The following is an 18,745-nucleotide window of genomic DNA, read 5'->3' as shown; positions in this document are numbered from 1 at the left end:
TCATAAAGATCCTAAATGTGTACACCAAAAAGCAGAGCCTCAAAACACATGAAGCTAAAACTGATCAAGCTGAAAAGGGTAATAAGCAAATCCCAAATTAAAATTGAGGACTTCAACATCCCCCTCTCAGCAACTGACAGAACTTTTAGACAAATAATTAGCAACACGGATCATATGAACAACACAATCAACACTCTACCCAACAGCAGAATACCATCTTTTGTTCAAGAGCCATGGAATATTTATAAATATAGACCACATTCTGGGCCATAAGACAAATTTTAAAAATTGAACTTACACAGTGTATTCTCTGACAATAATGGAATCAAACTAGAAGTCAGTAACAGACAGACAACAGGAAAATATCTAAACATATGAAAATCAAACAACTACCTTTAAAGTAAGCCATGTGTCAAAGAGGAAGTCTCAAGGGAAATCCAAAAACACATCAAACTGAATAAAAATATAAGACATCAATTTTGGGGGATGCGGCTGAAGCAGTGCCAAAAAAGAAATTTATAGCAGTAATGATTACATTAGAATGAAAAAAGATTTCAAATAAACAATCTACATTCCTATCTCAAGAAAGCACAAGGAAAAAAAAACCCAAAGCAAGCAGAAGGAAGGAAATACTAAATATAAGAGCACAAATCAATGAAATTAATAACAAAATAGAGAAAATTAAACAAAAAGGTGGTTCTTTGGAAAAAATCAATAAAATTGATAAACCTCTAGCAACACTGACAAGAAAAAAAAGAGAGAAGAAACAAATCACCAATATCAGGAATAAAATAGAGACTATTACTATAGATCCTGCAACTATCAAATATAATAAGGGAATACAAAACTACAAACAACTTTATGCTCATAAATTCAACAACTTAGAAGAAATAGTCAAGTTCCTTGAAAACAACAAACCAGCAAAGCTCAAACAAGATGAATAAGTTGAATAGCCCTACAACCATGAAAGAAACTGAATTTGTTATTTTAAAATTCCCCAAAAAGAAATCTCCAGAACCACATTGTTTCACTGGAGAATTCTACCAAACATACAGAGAATTCACTTCAACTTTACATAAACTGTTCTGGAACATACAAATGAGGGAGCATTTCCCAACTCATTTTAGGAGACCATTATTACCATATACCAAAACCAGACAAAGTACAAAAAAGAAAAGAAGACCAATATTACTAATGAAATTACATGCAAAAATCCTCAACAAAACAACAGGCAACTAAATCTAACAATGTATAAATATATATATACCATGACCAAGTGGGATTTTCCTAGGTATGCAAGACTGTTTCAACATTTGATAGTCAATCACTATAATCCACATTATCAAGAAGCTAAAAAGGAAAATGCTATGATCCTATCAATCGACAGAGAAAAAGCATGACAAAAACCAGTATCCATTCATGATTTTTAAAAAAATCTTGGCTCAGGAAAGAGGAGTATTACCCTCAACTCAATAAAGAACATCTAGAAAAAGCCTACATCTAACATTGTACTTATTGTAGAAAGACTGAATACTTTCCCTACTAAGATCAGGAACAAGACAAGGATTTTTTAAATTAAGTTTTTCATTTTAATTCCAGTATAATTAACATACAGTGTTATATTAGATTCAGGTGCACAATATAGTGATTCAACAATTCCATACATTACTCACTGCTCATCATGATAAGAGTACTTTTTAATCCCCATCAACTAGTCAACCCATTCCCCCCATCCTCCCATCTTCCTCCCCTCTGGTAGCCATCAGTTTGTTTTCTATGGTTAAGAATCTGTTTCTGGTTTAAGACAAGGAATTTTATTTCACCACTGTGATTCAACACAGTACTGAGAGTTCTAACAAGTACAGTAGGATATATACACACACACACACACACACACACACACACACATATGTGTGTATATATACATATACATATATATGTGTATATGTATATATATGTATATATGTATATGTATATATGTGTGTGTATATATGTGTATATATATACATATATACATATATACATATATATGTATATGTGTATATATATACACACACACATATGTGTGTGTACATGCATACATACATACATAAAGGCATACAGATCAGAAATGAAGAAATAAAACTATACCTATTTGCAAATAATATGAAATTACAGATTTCACCATAGAAAACCTCAAGCAATCTACAAAAAGAAAAATAAACTCCTAGAACTAGGAGTGATTTCATCAAGGTCAGAAGATACAAAAAATGTGCAAAACTCAACTGCATTCCAATGTGTATGTGAAAACAAATCAAAAACACAGTAGTATTTAAAATTACTCCAAAGAAAATGAAATACATATATATACTCCCACCAAAACATGTACAGTTGACCCTTGACAACATGGGGCTTAGGAGTACCAACTCCCACATAGATGAAAATCCCTGTATACTTTTTGAGTCCCCCAGAACTTAACAACCAATAGCCTACTGTTGACTGGAAACCTTACCAACAACATAAACAGTTGATTAACACATATTCTGTATATGTGTTTTATACTGTATTCTTACAATAAAATAAGCTAAAAAATATTAATAAGAAAAATACATTTACAGGACTGTAAAGAATCCATGTATATAATAACAAAGTAGCAGAAAGAGAAAGTAACAACACTATTTACAATAGCACCAAAAAGAATAAAATACCTAGGAGTAAACTTAACCAAAGAAGTGAAAGACCTATACTCTGAAACTATAAAGCAGTGATGAAAGAAACTGAAGATGACACAAACAAATGGAAAGATATTCCATCATGGATTGGAAGAATACTGTTAACTGTTAAAATGTCCATATTACCCAAACCAGTCTACAGTCAATGCAATCACTATCAAAATGCCAACAGCATTTTTCACCACCCTAGAACAAATAATACCAAAATTTGTATGGAACCAAAAAAGACCTTAAATAGCCAAAGCAGTCTTGAGAAAGAAGAATAAGGCTGGAAGTATCACAATCCCAGATTTCAAGATATACTGCAAAGCTGTAGTAATCAAAACAGTATGGCACTGGCAAAAAATACACACATAGATCAGTGGAAAACAATAAAGAGCCCAAAAATAAACCCACAATTATATGTTCAATTAATCTATGACAGCAGAGGCAAGAATATACAATGGGGAAAAGACAGTCTCTTCAATAAATGGTGCTGGGAAAACTGGACAGCAACATGTAAAAGAATGAAACTGGACCACTTTCTCACACCATACACAAGAATAAACTCAAAATGGATTAAAGCCTAAATGTGAGATCTGAAACCATAAGAATCCTACAAGAGAACAGTCAATAATTTCTCTCACACTGGCCATAGCAACATTTTTCTAAATGTGTCTCCTGAGGCAAGGAAAACAAAAGCAAAAAGTAATTCTTGGGAGTACTTCAAAATAAAAAGCTTCTGCATAGCAAAGGAAACCATCAAGAAAACAAAAAGACAACCTACTGAATGGGAAAGGATATTTGCAAATGATACATCTGACAAGGGGTTAATATCTATAATATATAACAAACTTATACAACTCAACACCAAAAAACCAATCTGATTAAAAAATGGGCAGAAGACTTGAACAGACATTTTTCCAAAGAAGACATCCAGATGGCCCACAGACACAGGAAAAGATACTCAACATCGCTCATCATCAGGGAAATGTAAATCAAAACCATAATGAGATATCACTTTACACCTCACAGAATGGCTGAAATCAAAAAGACAAGAAACAAGTGTTGGCAAGGATGTGAAGAAAAAGGAACTGTTGATGGGAATGTAAATTAATACAGTCACTGTGGATAATAGTATGGAAAGTCCTCAAAAAATTAAAATTAGAAATTTTAATCAAAAAATTAAAAATAGAAATACTATATGAACCAATAATTCCACTATTGGGTATTTACCCAAAGAAGACGAAAACACTAATTTGAAAAGACATAAGTACCCCTATGTTTACTGAAGCATTATTTACAATATTGAAGTGTCCTTCAGTAGACAAATGGATAAGGAAGATGTGATATATCACATCACATATATATGATGGAATATTATGCAACCATAAAAAAGGATGAGGTTATGCCATTTGAGACAGCATGGATGGACCTAGAGGGTATTATGCTAAGTGAAATAAGTCAGACTGAGGAAGGCAAATATCATATGATTTCACTCACTAGTAGAATCTAAAAAAAAAAAAAAGAATAAACAGAAAGCAAAATTGACCTATAAATACGGAGAACAAACTGATGGTTGCCAAAGAAGAGGGGGTTTGGGGTTGGGCAAAATTGGTAAAGGAGAGGGGGAGATACAGGCTACCAGTTACAGAATAAATAAGTCATGGGAATAAAAGGCACAGCATAAGGAAGACAATCGATACTGTAATAGCGATGTATCAGGACAGATGGTAGCTTCCCTTGCAGTGGATATAGCATAATGTATACATTTGTCAAATCGCTATGCTGTATACCTGAAACTAATGTAACACTGTGTGTCAACTATACTCAAAAAAAAAAAAAAAAAAAAAAAAGTCCGCAGGGGCACCTGGGTGACTCACTCAATTAAGCATCTGACTACAGCTCAGGTCAAGATCTCAGGGTCCTGGGATCAAGCCCTGGGTCGGCTCCCTGCTCAGTGAGAGTCTGCTTGTCCCTCTCCCTCCCACTCTGCTCCCTCCCCTGCTCATGCGCTCTCTCAAATAAATAAAATCTTTAAAAAAATCCGCATACAGTGGACCTGTGTGCAGTTCAAAACTGTCTTGCTCAAAGATCAACTATATAAAATCTGTATGCTAAAAATTACAAAATGCTGATGAAAGAAATCAAAGACCTTAAGAAATGGACATGCATGTCCATACCACATCCATCAGGTGGAAAACTCAACACAGTGAAAATGTCAGTTCCTCCAAATTCACATTCAGGTTTAACAAAATCCCTACCAAAACCCCGGCAAGGGGCGCCTGGGTGGCTCAGTTGTTAGGCGTCTGCCTTCGGCTCAGGTCAGGATCCCAGGGTCCTGGGATCGAGTCCCGCATCAGGCTCCCTGCTCCACGGGAAGCCTGCTTCTCCCTCTCCCACTCCCCCTGCTTGTGTTCCCTCTCTCGCTGTCTCTCTTTCTGTCAAATAAATAAAGAAAATCTTTAAAAAAACAAACCAAAAAAAAACCCCAGCAAAAGTTTTTGTAGCTTCAGATAAGATTATTTTTAAATTTATATAAAATCTTATGGGCCCTAGAATAATTAAAGCAATCTTGCCACAGAATATTGAGTCTCCACCAAAAGTCACTGAAGTTTCCTGCTTCAACAGTGCTTGGACAGACCCCGGCACTCGTCCCCCACACTGGTGGCTGCTCAGAGTCAACCCTCCGCCATCTCCTCACAGCGCCCACAGACCGTCCCCGTTGCAGCCACCACCACTTGACACTGCCTCTCCTCAGCGGCTGCCATGATGACTGCGTCCCTCTTACAGGTGCACCAGAACTACCACCAGGACTCGGAGGCTGCCCTCGACCGCCAGATCAACCTGGAGCTCTATGCCTATGTCTATCTGTAGTCCATGTCTTACTACTTTGACTGCTAAGAAGGCTTTGTAGAACTTGGCCAAATATTTTCTTCACCCATCTCATGAGGAGAGGGAACATGCTGAGAAACTGATTAAGCTGCAGGGAAGACCCTCAGGATATCAAGAAACCAGACCGTGATTACTGGGAAAAGGGACCAAATGCAATGGAGTGTGCGTTACACTTGGAAAAGAGTGTGAATCAGTCACTACTGGAACTACACAAACTTGTCACTGATAAAAAAAATGACCCCATCTGTGGGACTTCACTGAGACTCATTACCTGAATAAACAAGTGAAATCCATCAAAGAATTGGGTGACCATGTAACCAACCCGCACAAGATGGGGGCTCCTGAATCTGGCATGGGAGAGTATCTCTCTGACAAACATACCTTGGGAAACAGTGATAACGAGAGCTAAACCTTAGGGTCTTCCCATAGCCCCAAGGGTGACTTCCCTCGTCACCAAGGCAGTGCATGCATGGTGGGGTTACATTTACCTTTTCTATAAGTTGTACCAAAACATCTATTTAACTTCCTTCATTTGTACCATTCCTTCAAAATAAAGTTATTTGGAAACCCCCCCCAAAATAATCTTGCCACAAAATATTAAAGTGGGAGAAATCATTTTACCTGATACAAAAGTGGGGGTGGCAGAGGGATAAACACATATAGCAATGGAACAGACGAGGAAACCTAGAAATATACCCAAACCGATATACTCAACTGATTTGTGGAAAAAAAAAAAAAAAAAAACTTCACAAGCAATTCAACAGAACAAGGATTATCTTTTTAATAAATGGTGCTAGAGGAATCAGACATCCACAGGCCAAAAAAAAAAAAAAATCAATCTAAACCTCATACCTTATAAAAATTAACTCAAAATGGAGCACCAGAATAAATCTAAAACCTAAAAGTATAAAATATTTTTAAATGGGAAAGAGCTTCAGGATTAGTGTTAGTGGAAGAGTTCTAAATGTGGACATTAAGATATGATCCATTAAAAAATGATAAACTGAGGGGCCCTTGAGTGGCTCAGTTGGTTAAGTGTCTGACTCTTGATTCAGGCTCAGGTCATGATCTTGGGGTCATGAGATCAAGCCCCGTGTCAGGCTCAGCACTCAGCGTTGAGTCGGCTTGAGATTCTATCACCTTCTGCCCCTCCCCCAGCTCACATGCATGCTAAATAAATAAATAAAAATTTTTTTAAAAGATAAATTGAACTACATCAAAACCTAAATCTTTGGCTATGTGACTCAGTTACGAGGATGAAAAGATAAGCTATGGTCTTGGAGACAGTATTTGCAAACCATGTATCTGAAAAGGACTCATATCTATAATACTTTTTTAAAAAGCTCTAAAACTGAACAGTAAAATATCAGTCTTATTGGAAAATAGGCAGAAAACATGAACATACATTTCACTGAAGAGGATATACAGAGAGTAAGTAAATTATAAGGTGTTCAACATCATTAGCCATTGGGGAAATACAAATTAAAATACAATGAGTTATCACAACACACCCATCAAAGTGTCTAAAGTAAAAAAAAAAAAAAAAAAAAACAGTGACAATATAAAATGCTGGCAAGGATGCCAAGAAACTGGATCATTCACCCATTGCCGGTGGGAATGTAATGTGATGCATCCATTTTGGAAAACAGTTTGGCAGTTTATTTAAAAGCCAAACATTCAGGGCACCTGGGTGGTTAAGTTGGTTAGGCGTCTGACTCTTGCTTTTGGCTCAGGTCATGTTCTCAGGGTCGTGAGATTGAGCCCTGTGTCAGACTCTGCACCAAGTGTGGAGCCTGCTTAAGATTCTCTCTCCCTCTCCCTCTCCCTCTCCCCATTTGCTCTCTCTTTCTCTCTTGCTAAAAAATAAAAATAAAAAAATTTCTTCTCTTGGCATAATATCCTTCAAAAGAAAAAAAAGCTAAACATTCAACTACCATATGACCTAGAAATTACATTCCTGGGCATTTATCCCAGAGAAATTTAAAAGTTACATCCATAGAGAAAACAGTACATTTATGTTTATAGCACATTATTTCAATAGCAAAAACTGGAAACAATCAAAATGTTCCTCAGTAGGTGAATAAACAATTTGTGGTATATCCACATCGTGGAATACTACTCAGCAACAAAAAGGAATTCACTTTTGAAACGTGCAGCAACCCAGATGGATTTCAAAGGCACTGTGCTCAATGAAAAATGCCAATCTCAAAAGATCACACTCCATGATTCTATTTATACAACATTCTCATTACAGAGGCTGAAAACTGATTAGTAAGTAGTGCCAGGGTTAGGAATAATTGGGAGGAATGAGGTGGGTATGATTATAAAATAGTAGCACCAGGGAGATCTTTGTGGTGATAGAATTGTTCTGTATCTGGACCGTAGTGGTGGTTACATAAATCTGCCCATGTGATAAAATTACTTAGAATTACACACATACAATTTGTCAATGTTCATTACCTGGTTTTGATGTTATACTATATTTATGTGAGATATAAACATTGGGAGTAACTGGGTGGAAGGTATATGGGACCTCTCTGAACCATTTTTACAATTTCCAGGGACCCTATGATAATTTCAAAACAAAATTTTAAAATTAATGTCCAAAAATTTTCCTCATTTTAATAAAAATATCCAGCCACAGATCCAAGAATTCCCTTGACTCACCGTAGGCAAATTGCCGAAAATCAGTGATAAGGATATTCACTGCCTTCTCATCAGAAACAATGCATGCCAGAAGGCAATAGGATGACATTAATGTGTTAAAAGGAAAAAAAAAAAGTGTCAACTTAGAATTATATATGCAGCCAAATTACTTTTTAAAAATGAAGGTAAAATTGGAATGCCTGGGTGGATCAGTTGGTTAAGTGTCTGCCTTTGGCTCAGGTCATGATCCCAGGGTCCAGGGATTGAGTCTCGCTTCGGGCTCCCTGCTCAGCAGGGAGCCTGCTTTGCCCTCTGCCTGCCACTCTCCCTGCTTGTGCTCTCTCTCTCTCTGACAAATACATAAATAAAATCTTTAAGAAAAGTAAAATAGATACATTTTCAAATAAAACTTGAGCAAATTCATCATAAGAAGACCTACACTATCAAAATTATTAAAGAGAATTATTCAGAGTGATGAAAAATTTTAACAGATTGAAACCTGGATTTACACAAACAAATGAAGAATATCATAACGGTAAGTATGTGGCTAAATATAAAATGTTTTTTCTCATTTTTAAACTTCTTTGAAAGACTTGACTGCTTAAAGCAGAATAATGTAATACAGGGTTTATAACAGGTAGAAATAAAAGGTAGCACAACAGCACAAAGAATGACAGGTAAATGTTGGTTTACTATTGTTTTTATATTATACGTGAAGTGGTATTATAATATACTACCACAAACTATTATAATATTCATACATCTTTATATACATAATATATAAGTATACATGCATACACAGATGCTCACACATACATATGTTCTGAGACAGGGTCCTCACATTTCACTCTATGGGAACATGGCACAATAAAGTTTATAAACTCATTATGAGGAGGAACATAAAGGATCCACCAGGTGATTAAATGTATGTAAACACTGGGAGTGTTTTAAGGTAGATCACCAAATGACTTGGTTCTATCTCTATAACTTTTTTGTTTAAAGATTTGTTTATTTTAGAAAGAGTGCGAGTGGAGGGGAGGGGCAGAGGGAGAAGGAGAGAGAATCTCAAGCAGACTCTGTGCTGAGTGTGGAGCCCAGTGTGGGGCTCCATTCCCACAACCCTGAGTTCGTGACCTGAGCCAAAACCAAGAGTTGGAGGCTTAACCAACTGAGCCACCCAGGCGCCCCTGTCTCTTTTATTTTTAAACTCTATGACATTAGTGCTCCCTGACAAGGATAAAGATGGATCTCACTGATGAATTTTGCTGCCACAGCAACTGCCATTATACCTCCCCCTGTTCTGATGTGTTGCTCCCTGCTTCAGCCTCCCATCAGCCACAGTGGCAGAAGCCCAGGGAATCAGAGGTGAAGTTGAAAGATGAACACTGCCTATACTCTTCACTTCACCCAAGAGGCCATTGGAAATAGCCCAAAGACCCACTGAGGGAGATGGACATTGTTTCCCAGAAGTAAATACAGCTCGGCTTGTACTTTGGAACAATTGGTCAACCTTGCTACTTGCACAATTCGTCAGCAAAGGTTATGCAGTGCCTGAATAGGATCATGGCAGAATCACTGGGCCTCATCACCATCTGCCTTTTAGGATATCTACTCAGTGCTGAATGTACAGGTTTGTTTCCTTTTTAAAGATACATTGAGTATGCTTGTCTTTTAGATATAGAAATGTCTGGAGCTATCTTCACTAAATAACGATTATAGGATTTGACAGCAACGTTTAAGATTCTCGTTGTCAGCATGTGGGTTGCTAAGTACTCGTTCTCTGGTAGCTGTGTCTTCTTAATTGTTAAAACTAAATAGATCTACAATGCTTACGGTACTTTTATTTTTAATGGACACTGGTAGGCTTGTGATTTGACAATGTAATTCTGCTTAGAAAACAGTCACCTCCTTGGTTAAAGAAAAGTAAGAGTGGGAAAATGTTTTAACCAGGAAACAGCAGACTGTGAAGAAGACATTAACCCTGTCATTTTGGTTTTTTTTTTTTAACTCACCATTTTGAGATCAAAATGGGATGTGTCACATTAAAGCTACAAACAATGGCTTTATTTACACACAAAGTTGGGTTTTAAGGTATCTGACGTGTTTCAAAATTTTAGAACTACATAATGAGGCAAGCCTCTAATTTTAAACATCCCTAAAATCATACACCTACAATTTTAAGTTTTACTTACAACAAACTTTTCATTACTAAGTTGTTACTTATCCCTAAAGTTTTTCATGAATTAGGAAAAATTATTTTGTCTCTGATTCTAAACATCGCAGAGTTAATACATGGGGAAACCCAATACTCACTTGAGCAAAACAAGTCCAAGAACTGACATAAGGAGTAGGAACTTAGTTAATGCAATGTATATCACTTGGTTTTTTCACAACTTCAGTGACTTTATGCATTTCCCAAAGGAAGGCACACAGGGAAGAAATTACCCCATTTAGGCAGACAGTGTGTTCTCACAGGAAACATTTATCACCCTTACTTGTCAACCTACTCTAATCAAATCTAGTAGCTGACAGTGCCAGGATCAGGGGTGCCAACCCTAAGGGTCCCTGGAAAGCAGACTGGCCCTGTGTTTCCCTCTCCAGACATGATGTCAGACTGAAATGCAGGAATGATGATCCGAGCACGCAAAGGTTAAATCAAACTAGCCAAGTGGGTAGAGTGAAGAAATAAAGAAATTTAGCCGGAAAATTCACCAAGTAGGACATAAAGCTAAGTCTTTACACATATCTCATCAGTGTGAGATCTAGGAGGACAAAAGATCCAAGTCCCTCCTTCAAGATAAGTGCTGAGATAATGGACGTTTCAAGAGGGCTACTTCTCCCTTGAAGACCTCAGATGTTGGAAAAAAGGAGAGGTATGGTGGTGGGGAGGGGCAGGGGGAGGGACTAGAAGAGATAAACCCAAAGAGAGACTAAATATATGACCCTCAGACAATAGTGAGGAGAAAGGCAGTGTGATTCTGGAGTCCTTGTAGTCGGAGATAACAGGCCCTTGAGGAGAGAGCCAGGAGATTTCCCTCAGGACGGCAGCACTGATGCATGACTCTCTTCTGCTCTTAAACTGTCACTGGCTTCGAAAAGCTGTTTCTGTGAATGACTTACAGAGATGTTACATTTTCATGACCGCGGCCCTTAGGTATTATTTGCATCTGTTTAGAATTTTGAAATCAAAACTGTTCTGTGAAACCAATTCAGTTTTATAAGGCGCATGGGCTGAAGGTGTCTTTCGTTCAGAATGAATGCATGAAATGAACGAATGAAAGACAGCTTCGGTCCGTACACTTTACAAAACGTCACAAAACTGAGTGACTAACATGGTGCCAGGTACCGGGGTGAGGTATCAGGGGCACGGGGATAATCCAGACTCCCTCTTTGACCTAAAGCCCCACGAAGTCAAGTGAGAGATTTCAATGTAAGGTGACAAAATGTGTGCCAGGTGCTAAAAGACCATACAGAAAGGAATATGTTAACTGGGAAAACACTTGACAGACAGACAGTATCTTAAAAGATGGGTCTTAAAAGATGAGTAGGTTCACTCTCCTTAAATGTCTGATCTAGGGCATTGCACATAGAATCACATGTGTGCAAAGATCCAGATCCACAAAGAATGTGAGGTCTTTCAGGAACTCAGTAGGTTTTGAATATTAAATATGACAAGTGAGGTAGGAGAGCTAGACAGGGTCAGGTCATCAGATAATGAAACTCTGAAATGAAGGAGGTTGGACACCAGAACCCAATTACTGGGTCATCAGAAGTGTAAACGTGAATAATGCTGATGGCTGATCTAGAATGCTCAGTCTGGCAACATTCTTTTTTTTACTATTTTTTTTTCTTACTAAGTTTTTTATTTCGATTCCAGTATGGGTAGCATACACTGTTATATGAGTTTCGGGTACACAATATAGTGACCCAACAATTGTATACATTACTCAGTGCGCATCCTGATACGTGTACTCTTTAACCGCCCCCCCCATCACCGTCTGGGTGTGGAAGGGGAACCGGTTCAGAGAAGCGTGGAGGGTGGTCTTGGGCATCTGACATGATTACAGGACACAGCATCGTACCTTCGAGAATGGGCTGTGCAGTCTGACTGCCAATGCCCCGAAATCCTGGCTCTGACACTTTAGTATGCTCCCTGGGCCAAGTGACTTCACCTCTCCGAAGCTCCATTCCTCTCACTTACAATGAGATGACAGTACCTATCTCGTGGGACTACTGTGAGGATGGAATGAAATAATGGCCCCAAAGCAATGAGCACAGGGTCCAGCCCTTCCGAAGCATTAGATAAACACCGGCTCTGATTCGTCGCAGGACAATGTAGAGTTAGGGAGCTGGAAAGAGGATCTGGAATTCAGAAGATAGATCTGACCAGAAGGTAGATATTTGGAACCCCCACTGTCGGAGAAAGAGCAGTTCCGATGGTGTGTGTGAGGGTCCCGGGAGTGAGCATGGATAATGTGGCGGCTGACATAGGGCCCAGCTGTAGCAAGTGCTCAGAAGACTAACAGAAAGAAAGAAAAGAAAAGGGAAGGGAAGGGAAGGGAAGGAAAGAAAAAAGGAAAAGAAACTGGTGTTGAGAGAGTGAGGGCCAGCCTAGGGGGAGGTAAGCAAGGTACATACATAGAGTGTAACTGTACTTGCATGTGCACACTGAGAGACAGGGTCTCCTTACATGTTGTGCCCTAGATGCCTTGTTTACTTCACCCTAGTCCCGGCCCTGCGGTAAAGACATATGGCATGACCAGGCTAAGGCAGTAACCTGAGAGAACTCTGAACGTTGAAGGGGCAGGCAGCCAAAGGGGAATGCATTGATTCAAGTGGTGGATGAATAACAAGAGTTAGAGCAAAGAGAAGAGCCAGTAGAGTGACTTCATGGAAAGAGTACCCTGGGGAGAGAGAGAGAGAGAGAGAGAGAGAGAGAGAGAGAGAGAGAGAGAGAGAGAGAGAGAGATCAAGCATTAGAAATGTTTCAGAGCGGTCAAGAAGTACATAAACTCATAATTATCCTTTAGGAAGTCATTGCTGATCCTGACAATAGTCATTTCATTATATGGATGGGAGTAAAGAAGGGAAAGAGCCAGAGAAAAGTGCATTAAGGCACTAGAAGGAATTGAAAAACGGAAAGGCAGGCCAGCATGAGAGGATCAGAGAGAGAGAGAGAGAGAGAGAGAGAGAACCCACGTACACCACGTACTGTGTACACGTATTATCTCACGGATCCTGTCAAAAACACTGTGAGGTAGATATTCTTATTATACCACTGGTATACCCATTTTGCATTTGACTAAGTTAAGCTTCAGAGATTTTTGTCACTTGCCTAACGTCTCACAGCCAACAGGTGGTAAATATGTGGTTCAAGTCCAGGTGTGTCTGATCTGACTGCAAACCCCTGTTTTTCCACTCAGCCCCACTGTAATTGGGGGCGGACATAAATGCTACCGTCGGGGTGCCCAGGGCCAAGCAGAGAGGAGGGCCTGGCGGGGCGGCTGGGAGGCATCACCAGGTGGTGGCATCCATCTGCAGCTCGGTGGTTTTCTCCCACAGTGCTCAGTGGCCCCAAGAGGGAAGACAGGCAGATGGCCGCATTCATCTAGCGCTTGGCACTGCAGGGTATTGCAGCACAGAGGAAGGAGTGAGGGATTTGAGAAAGTTGGCAAGAGTTGAAGAGAAGAAGTCTAAGCTAAGTTCCGAAAAAATGTGAAGTCCAAGGGGACTCGCAGAGCAAGAGAAAAGTGAGGTTGTCAGGGGACCCGAAGTCTCCATAAAGTGAACAGCTGCAATGAAAATAAGGGAATACAGTTTAGCTCCTCTTCTTCTTCCTTCTTTCTTCTTCTTCTTCTTTTTTTTTTTTTTGGAATTTATGAGAAAGCAGTCCCAAAATGCCTGGAAAGTTCATCTTATAAGCTCCTGGTCCTGTTCAGATCATATCAGATAGTCCCCTGAAGAAAGGAACAACTCCAGCAACTTCTTGAGTTCCTGTTATTAATTATAGATATAGATATGTTTTCAATATCTACCTAGAGAGACAGACACAGAGACACAGAGAGAGAGAGGCAGAGAGAGAGACAGTGAGATTTGAATGTGGGGAGAGAGGGAGGGAAGGAGAGAATTAGGTTAGAGACCCCAATCCTCCAGAGTTCAGGAGTGTCCCTAAAGGCTAGGCTGTCACAGCTAAAGTCAGTCACATCCTGAATCCCAGAGAAAGACTTAGGTCACTGGAATTCCCTTAACACATGCCAACCGAAGGTACTGTGAATCTGAAAATAAACAAATTAATGCAGTGGTTTTTCTTTAACATCTAGTGAGAGACACTGGGGTTGCATTTGCAGCTGGACCACAATTAGGCTTCTGTTCTTCCAAGAGAAATTTGTTGCAAAGTCATTTGGGCAACCGCATCCCGAGAATGCAGCCCAGCCAGGGTGATGGATCACCTTGCAAGGATCTGCAATTAGCTATTTTCAGATGATGACAAAGTGTGAACTTAACTGCTTATTTGAGAACTTTCTCTTTCATCCAAAGTAAATTCAAATATGATTGAAAATCTGACCTTTCATCACTGGAACTCTCTTGACTAAAAGCCAAATTGAATTTTAATTCCTAAATCTCCATGTGTATACAGTAGTACCATGAGGACATCACAGATTTTGGTTCCATGCCCCAAAGATAAATTGGCTTTGGGATTACTTGAATTAAAAACAAAGCCTTTCTTAAGAGATGTATTTAATTTTCATGATGTTTTCTTTTTCCTAAAGCTAAAGAATTGTTCTTTTGAATTTCAGTTTTTCTTGATCGCAAAAATGCCACCAAAATTCTGAATCGGCCAAAGAGGTATAATTCAGGTAAACTGGAAGAGTTTGTTCAAGGTAACCTTGAGAGAGAATGTATGGAAGAAAAGTGTAGTTTTGAAGAAGCCCGAGAAGTTTTTGAAAACACTGAAAAAACCGTGAGTATCTCCACATAATATTCTTCAGATGCAGAGCAAAGTACAGAAAACGAAAAAAGAAAAAAAAAGAAAGAAACTTCTCTTTGGAATTTTAAAATGTCTACCCATATATATGTATTATAAAAGTTATAAAAGGGGAAGACTCGAATCCAAAATATTTTGAGTACTACCACTAACTTGTCCTCTTTTTCTTTATAGACTGAATTTTGGAAGCAATACGTTGGTAAGCAATTTTTTCCTCTAGCTGGTATAGGAAACATCTGAGAATTATGTATCATTTCTCTGTGTAAACAGACAATATATTAAACGCTGTCAAAAGGGTCTGACTCTTTTACCCAAGACTGAATGGTGATATACGACAGGTTTATGCCGGGGGGGGGGGGGGGGGGGGGGGGCGGGCATGAGCTAGCAGATAAGCTTACTCTTCCCTAGGGCTTCAACAAGACATTGTTGTACTCCAGGCAGCTGGAAGGAAGAAACTAAGATGACTGCCCCTGGGCACTGAGTGAGAGTTTGCAGTCTTCCGCAGAGAATGTGAAAAACGCTGACTGACTTAGATGTTTATTGCTTAGAAGTCCTCCTTATGATGGCCTACAAGGCCCTCCATGATCGTCCCAGCCCTCCCTTTCCACTGGCCCTCAGACCCTCCTCTCCTGCTCTCCTCCTCACATGTCGGGGTGGGGAGGTTTGGGGGGAGGAGAGGGGTAGCCATCTTGGCCTCCCTGCTGCTCCCAGCACACTCTAGGCATGCTTCCGCTCTGGTCTCTAACCTGACTGTTCCTTGAACGTGGACTGCTCCTCTGCCAGGTTCCCCTGGGCTCGCTCCCTCCCCTCCTTCAGCTCTTCACCCAAATGTCACCATCGCGATGAAGCCTACCTACCTTGACCATCTGTTAGTACTTCAACCTGCCTCCCTATAACCCCATCACCTAGATACCACAGCCTCCTCTCCTATTTTTCACAGCACTTTTCACCATCTGAGGGAACATATAATGAATGTTCTTACTTCTACTATTTATTATCTATTTTCCCCACCTCATTAGAATGCAAGCTTCACATTGGCAGGGGTGTTCAAGTGTTTTGTTTATTGATGTATTCCTGGTACCTTGAACACTATCTGGTACAGAAGCACTGAATAAATATTTGTTGAATGAACTGACCAAAAGGAGGAAAAGTCAAAACTTCCATGACAACCGAGCTTTAAAACTAACTTAAAATCCAGCAGCAGGATTTTGAGGCAGCATACATTCCAGAGGTTGACTTATCTAAGACCATCCACACGGACAGAACCTAGACAGCAAATTCACTGAGTTCCAGCAAGTGGAGATCCAGTGCTATGTTCCACTTGGTATTCTGGAACTCGTTCATACTCTAGTAACTCAATTTCCCCACTTTTGTTTTTAACTCCTGAGGGAGGATGAGGTCCACTCCATTAACACTGACTTTCTCGGCCTTTCCTTGCTGTTAGTAATGAAGACTACCAAGCCAATTCTCTACTCAGGTGTTCCCCTGCCGTTAGTCCAAATGAGTCTTTTTATTCTTTATTTCCATTATATTTAAAACTTGAAATCTTGTGATTTTTTTTTTAAGATTTTCTTTTTAAGTAATCTCTACCCCCAACATGGAGCTCAAAACCACAGCCCCAAGATCAAAAATCACACACTCCACCGACTTGAGCCAGCCAGGTGCCCCTTGTGATAGATTTTTAAAGCAAATCAATTTCTACTTCCCCATCCCCCCCCCAAAAAAATCCCAGCTGTATTTAAACTCCCATGACCTCTTCGTTTGCCCACCCCACTCCCCAGCAGGGGTTGGTCAGAACCTCTTAAGCACCATATTTTGAAGCTGAGCCCTGCCTTCTGGGTCAAAGGCCACGTTGTTTACTGTATCCAGGGTAAAGATAGCTCGGAAACCTCGGGGGCATGATTCTGTCACTACTGCTTCATCCACCAAAAACAAGAACAAAAAAGCAAAAAGAAAATAACTCCCTGCCTCTTTTCAGTTGCAGCCGAGATTCCTAACCACCCCAAAATAGCCGATGCTATTTCTTACCCTGTGGGCTTTCACATACTGCAGGGCGCAAGCCCCTCACGCCTGCCTTATCTTCTACTATCAACAGCCTGGTGGAAGAAGAAAGATCGCCCAAGCACAAGAGCTAGCTAGCATCCGTCAAGCACTTTACAGTTTACAGAGTGCCTGTCATATTTAATCCACACACCAACCCAGTGAGCAAAGCATTGTTAACCTCAGTTTACAGAGGACACTGAGGCTTAGGGAGGCTAAAAGACTTGCCAGAGGTCATCCAGTTGGGGAGTCGCAGAGCCCAGAAGAGAACCCAACTTCTCTAACAAGCCAGGCCTTGCTCTCATGATCACCCCCTCCTGACCTTCAGATCTACATGCAGTTACTCATTAAACAACCACCTAGGAGCCTTCAGTGGAATCTCTTACTTGTCAAGGTCTTGTCCCTTGTTGTCTTTGACCCCTACTGTCTGTGGCTTTGCCTGAGCCCAAAGTACACACAGACAAGCACCCAAAGGAGGACTAAAGGCAGGATAAAATGACACTCACTTTAAAGATATGTCTCAGCAAATGAGTTGCTGTGTAGCTGGCTGCAAGCCCAGACCCTTTCAGTGAAACATCCTAAATAATTCAGATCCGTTGGTCTATAATATAAAGTGCAAATGTAGCTCGTTTTTTAGACCAGTTTGAACATCAATAATAATAAGCCAGAGATAACGTATTTTGTTTTCATAGAATTGGAACAAATTGAACTATCCGTGCAAAAGCACACTGGATCATGGGGCAGAGGCGACAAGGTCTAATCTTTACAGCAAGCAGATTTTCCAGGGAGGGACTATGTCTGAGAAAGGGATAGGAGCCCTTAGTCCATGGGAGCTGGATTGGAACTCCTGACCAAGAGCATGACAGATGAGCTGCCCCTCCCCCCGGGGCAAGCAACCTACACACTAGATGGTGGGGGGGGGGGGTTGCTCCAAAGTTGGACCAAGAATTAGAAATTTCTCTTTCATCGCCCCCTTTCTCTTTCTTTCATTCTTAGGTCATCTTTACCTCTTACTCTGGCCGACCTAGCTCTTATTTTTTTTCTTCAGAGCTGTTTCTCTTAGTTCAAGGTGTGTACCCATCTCCCTTGTGGTTCTATTCCCCCCTTTCTCCCGAGGCTTCCTTAGCAGTATGGATCGAGCAAGAGCTTTCAGAAACCAGACTCAAAGGCTCCCTTCTTATCCCGACCCTTCCCCACTTGCCTATTCCTTCCTCCTGGTTTCCTACCCCAGGTGTCTTCTAAGGCTCTCAAGAACTCCATGAATGTCCAAACTTCAGGAAAGGTAGAGAGGAAACACAGCGGACCTATACATAAATAACGCAAATCTTCAGAACATTTTCATTTTTGATTCTTTGTGGGAGAAGCAGTGTCTTATCTGAAACTAATATAACACTATGTCGACAAGCAGGAATTAAAATTAACACTTAAAAAAAAACCTAAAAATTTTTAAAAAACTAAAACTTTAAAAAAAAATTTAAAAAAGAAAAGT

General features: G+C 39.9%; 1 protein-coding gene across 1 annotated transcript in view; it reads left to right on the top strand.

The window, feature by feature from the left end:
- Positions 1–9,773: 9,773 nt before the first annotated feature.
- F9 (coagulation factor IX) overlaps positions 9,774–18,745 on the top strand; it is a 30,813-nt gene continuing 21,841 nt past the window's right edge. Inside the window, exons 1-3 of the mRNA XM_028123825.2 lie at positions 9,774–9,861; positions 15,029–15,192; positions 15,391–15,415. Of these exons, the coding sequence (XP_027979626.1) occupies positions 9,774–9,861; positions 15,029–15,192; positions 15,391–15,415 (277 nt within the window). The remainder of the gene's footprint in view (positions 9,862–15,028; positions 15,193–15,390; positions 15,416–18,745) is intronic.

This window comes from Eumetopias jubatus, unplaced genomic scaffold (assembly GCF_037043125.1).
Source record: "Eumetopias jubatus isolate StellerSeaLion01/CBP00866 unplaced genomic scaffold, mEumJub1_p1.0 scaffold_11, whole genome shotgun sequence".
NCBI classification, from domain to species: Eukaryota; Metazoa; Chordata; class Mammalia; order Carnivora; family Otariidae; genus Eumetopias; species Eumetopias jubatus.
The sequence above is the reverse complement of the archived record's forward strand: the minus strand, read 5'-3'. Positions and strand labels throughout refer to the sequence as shown.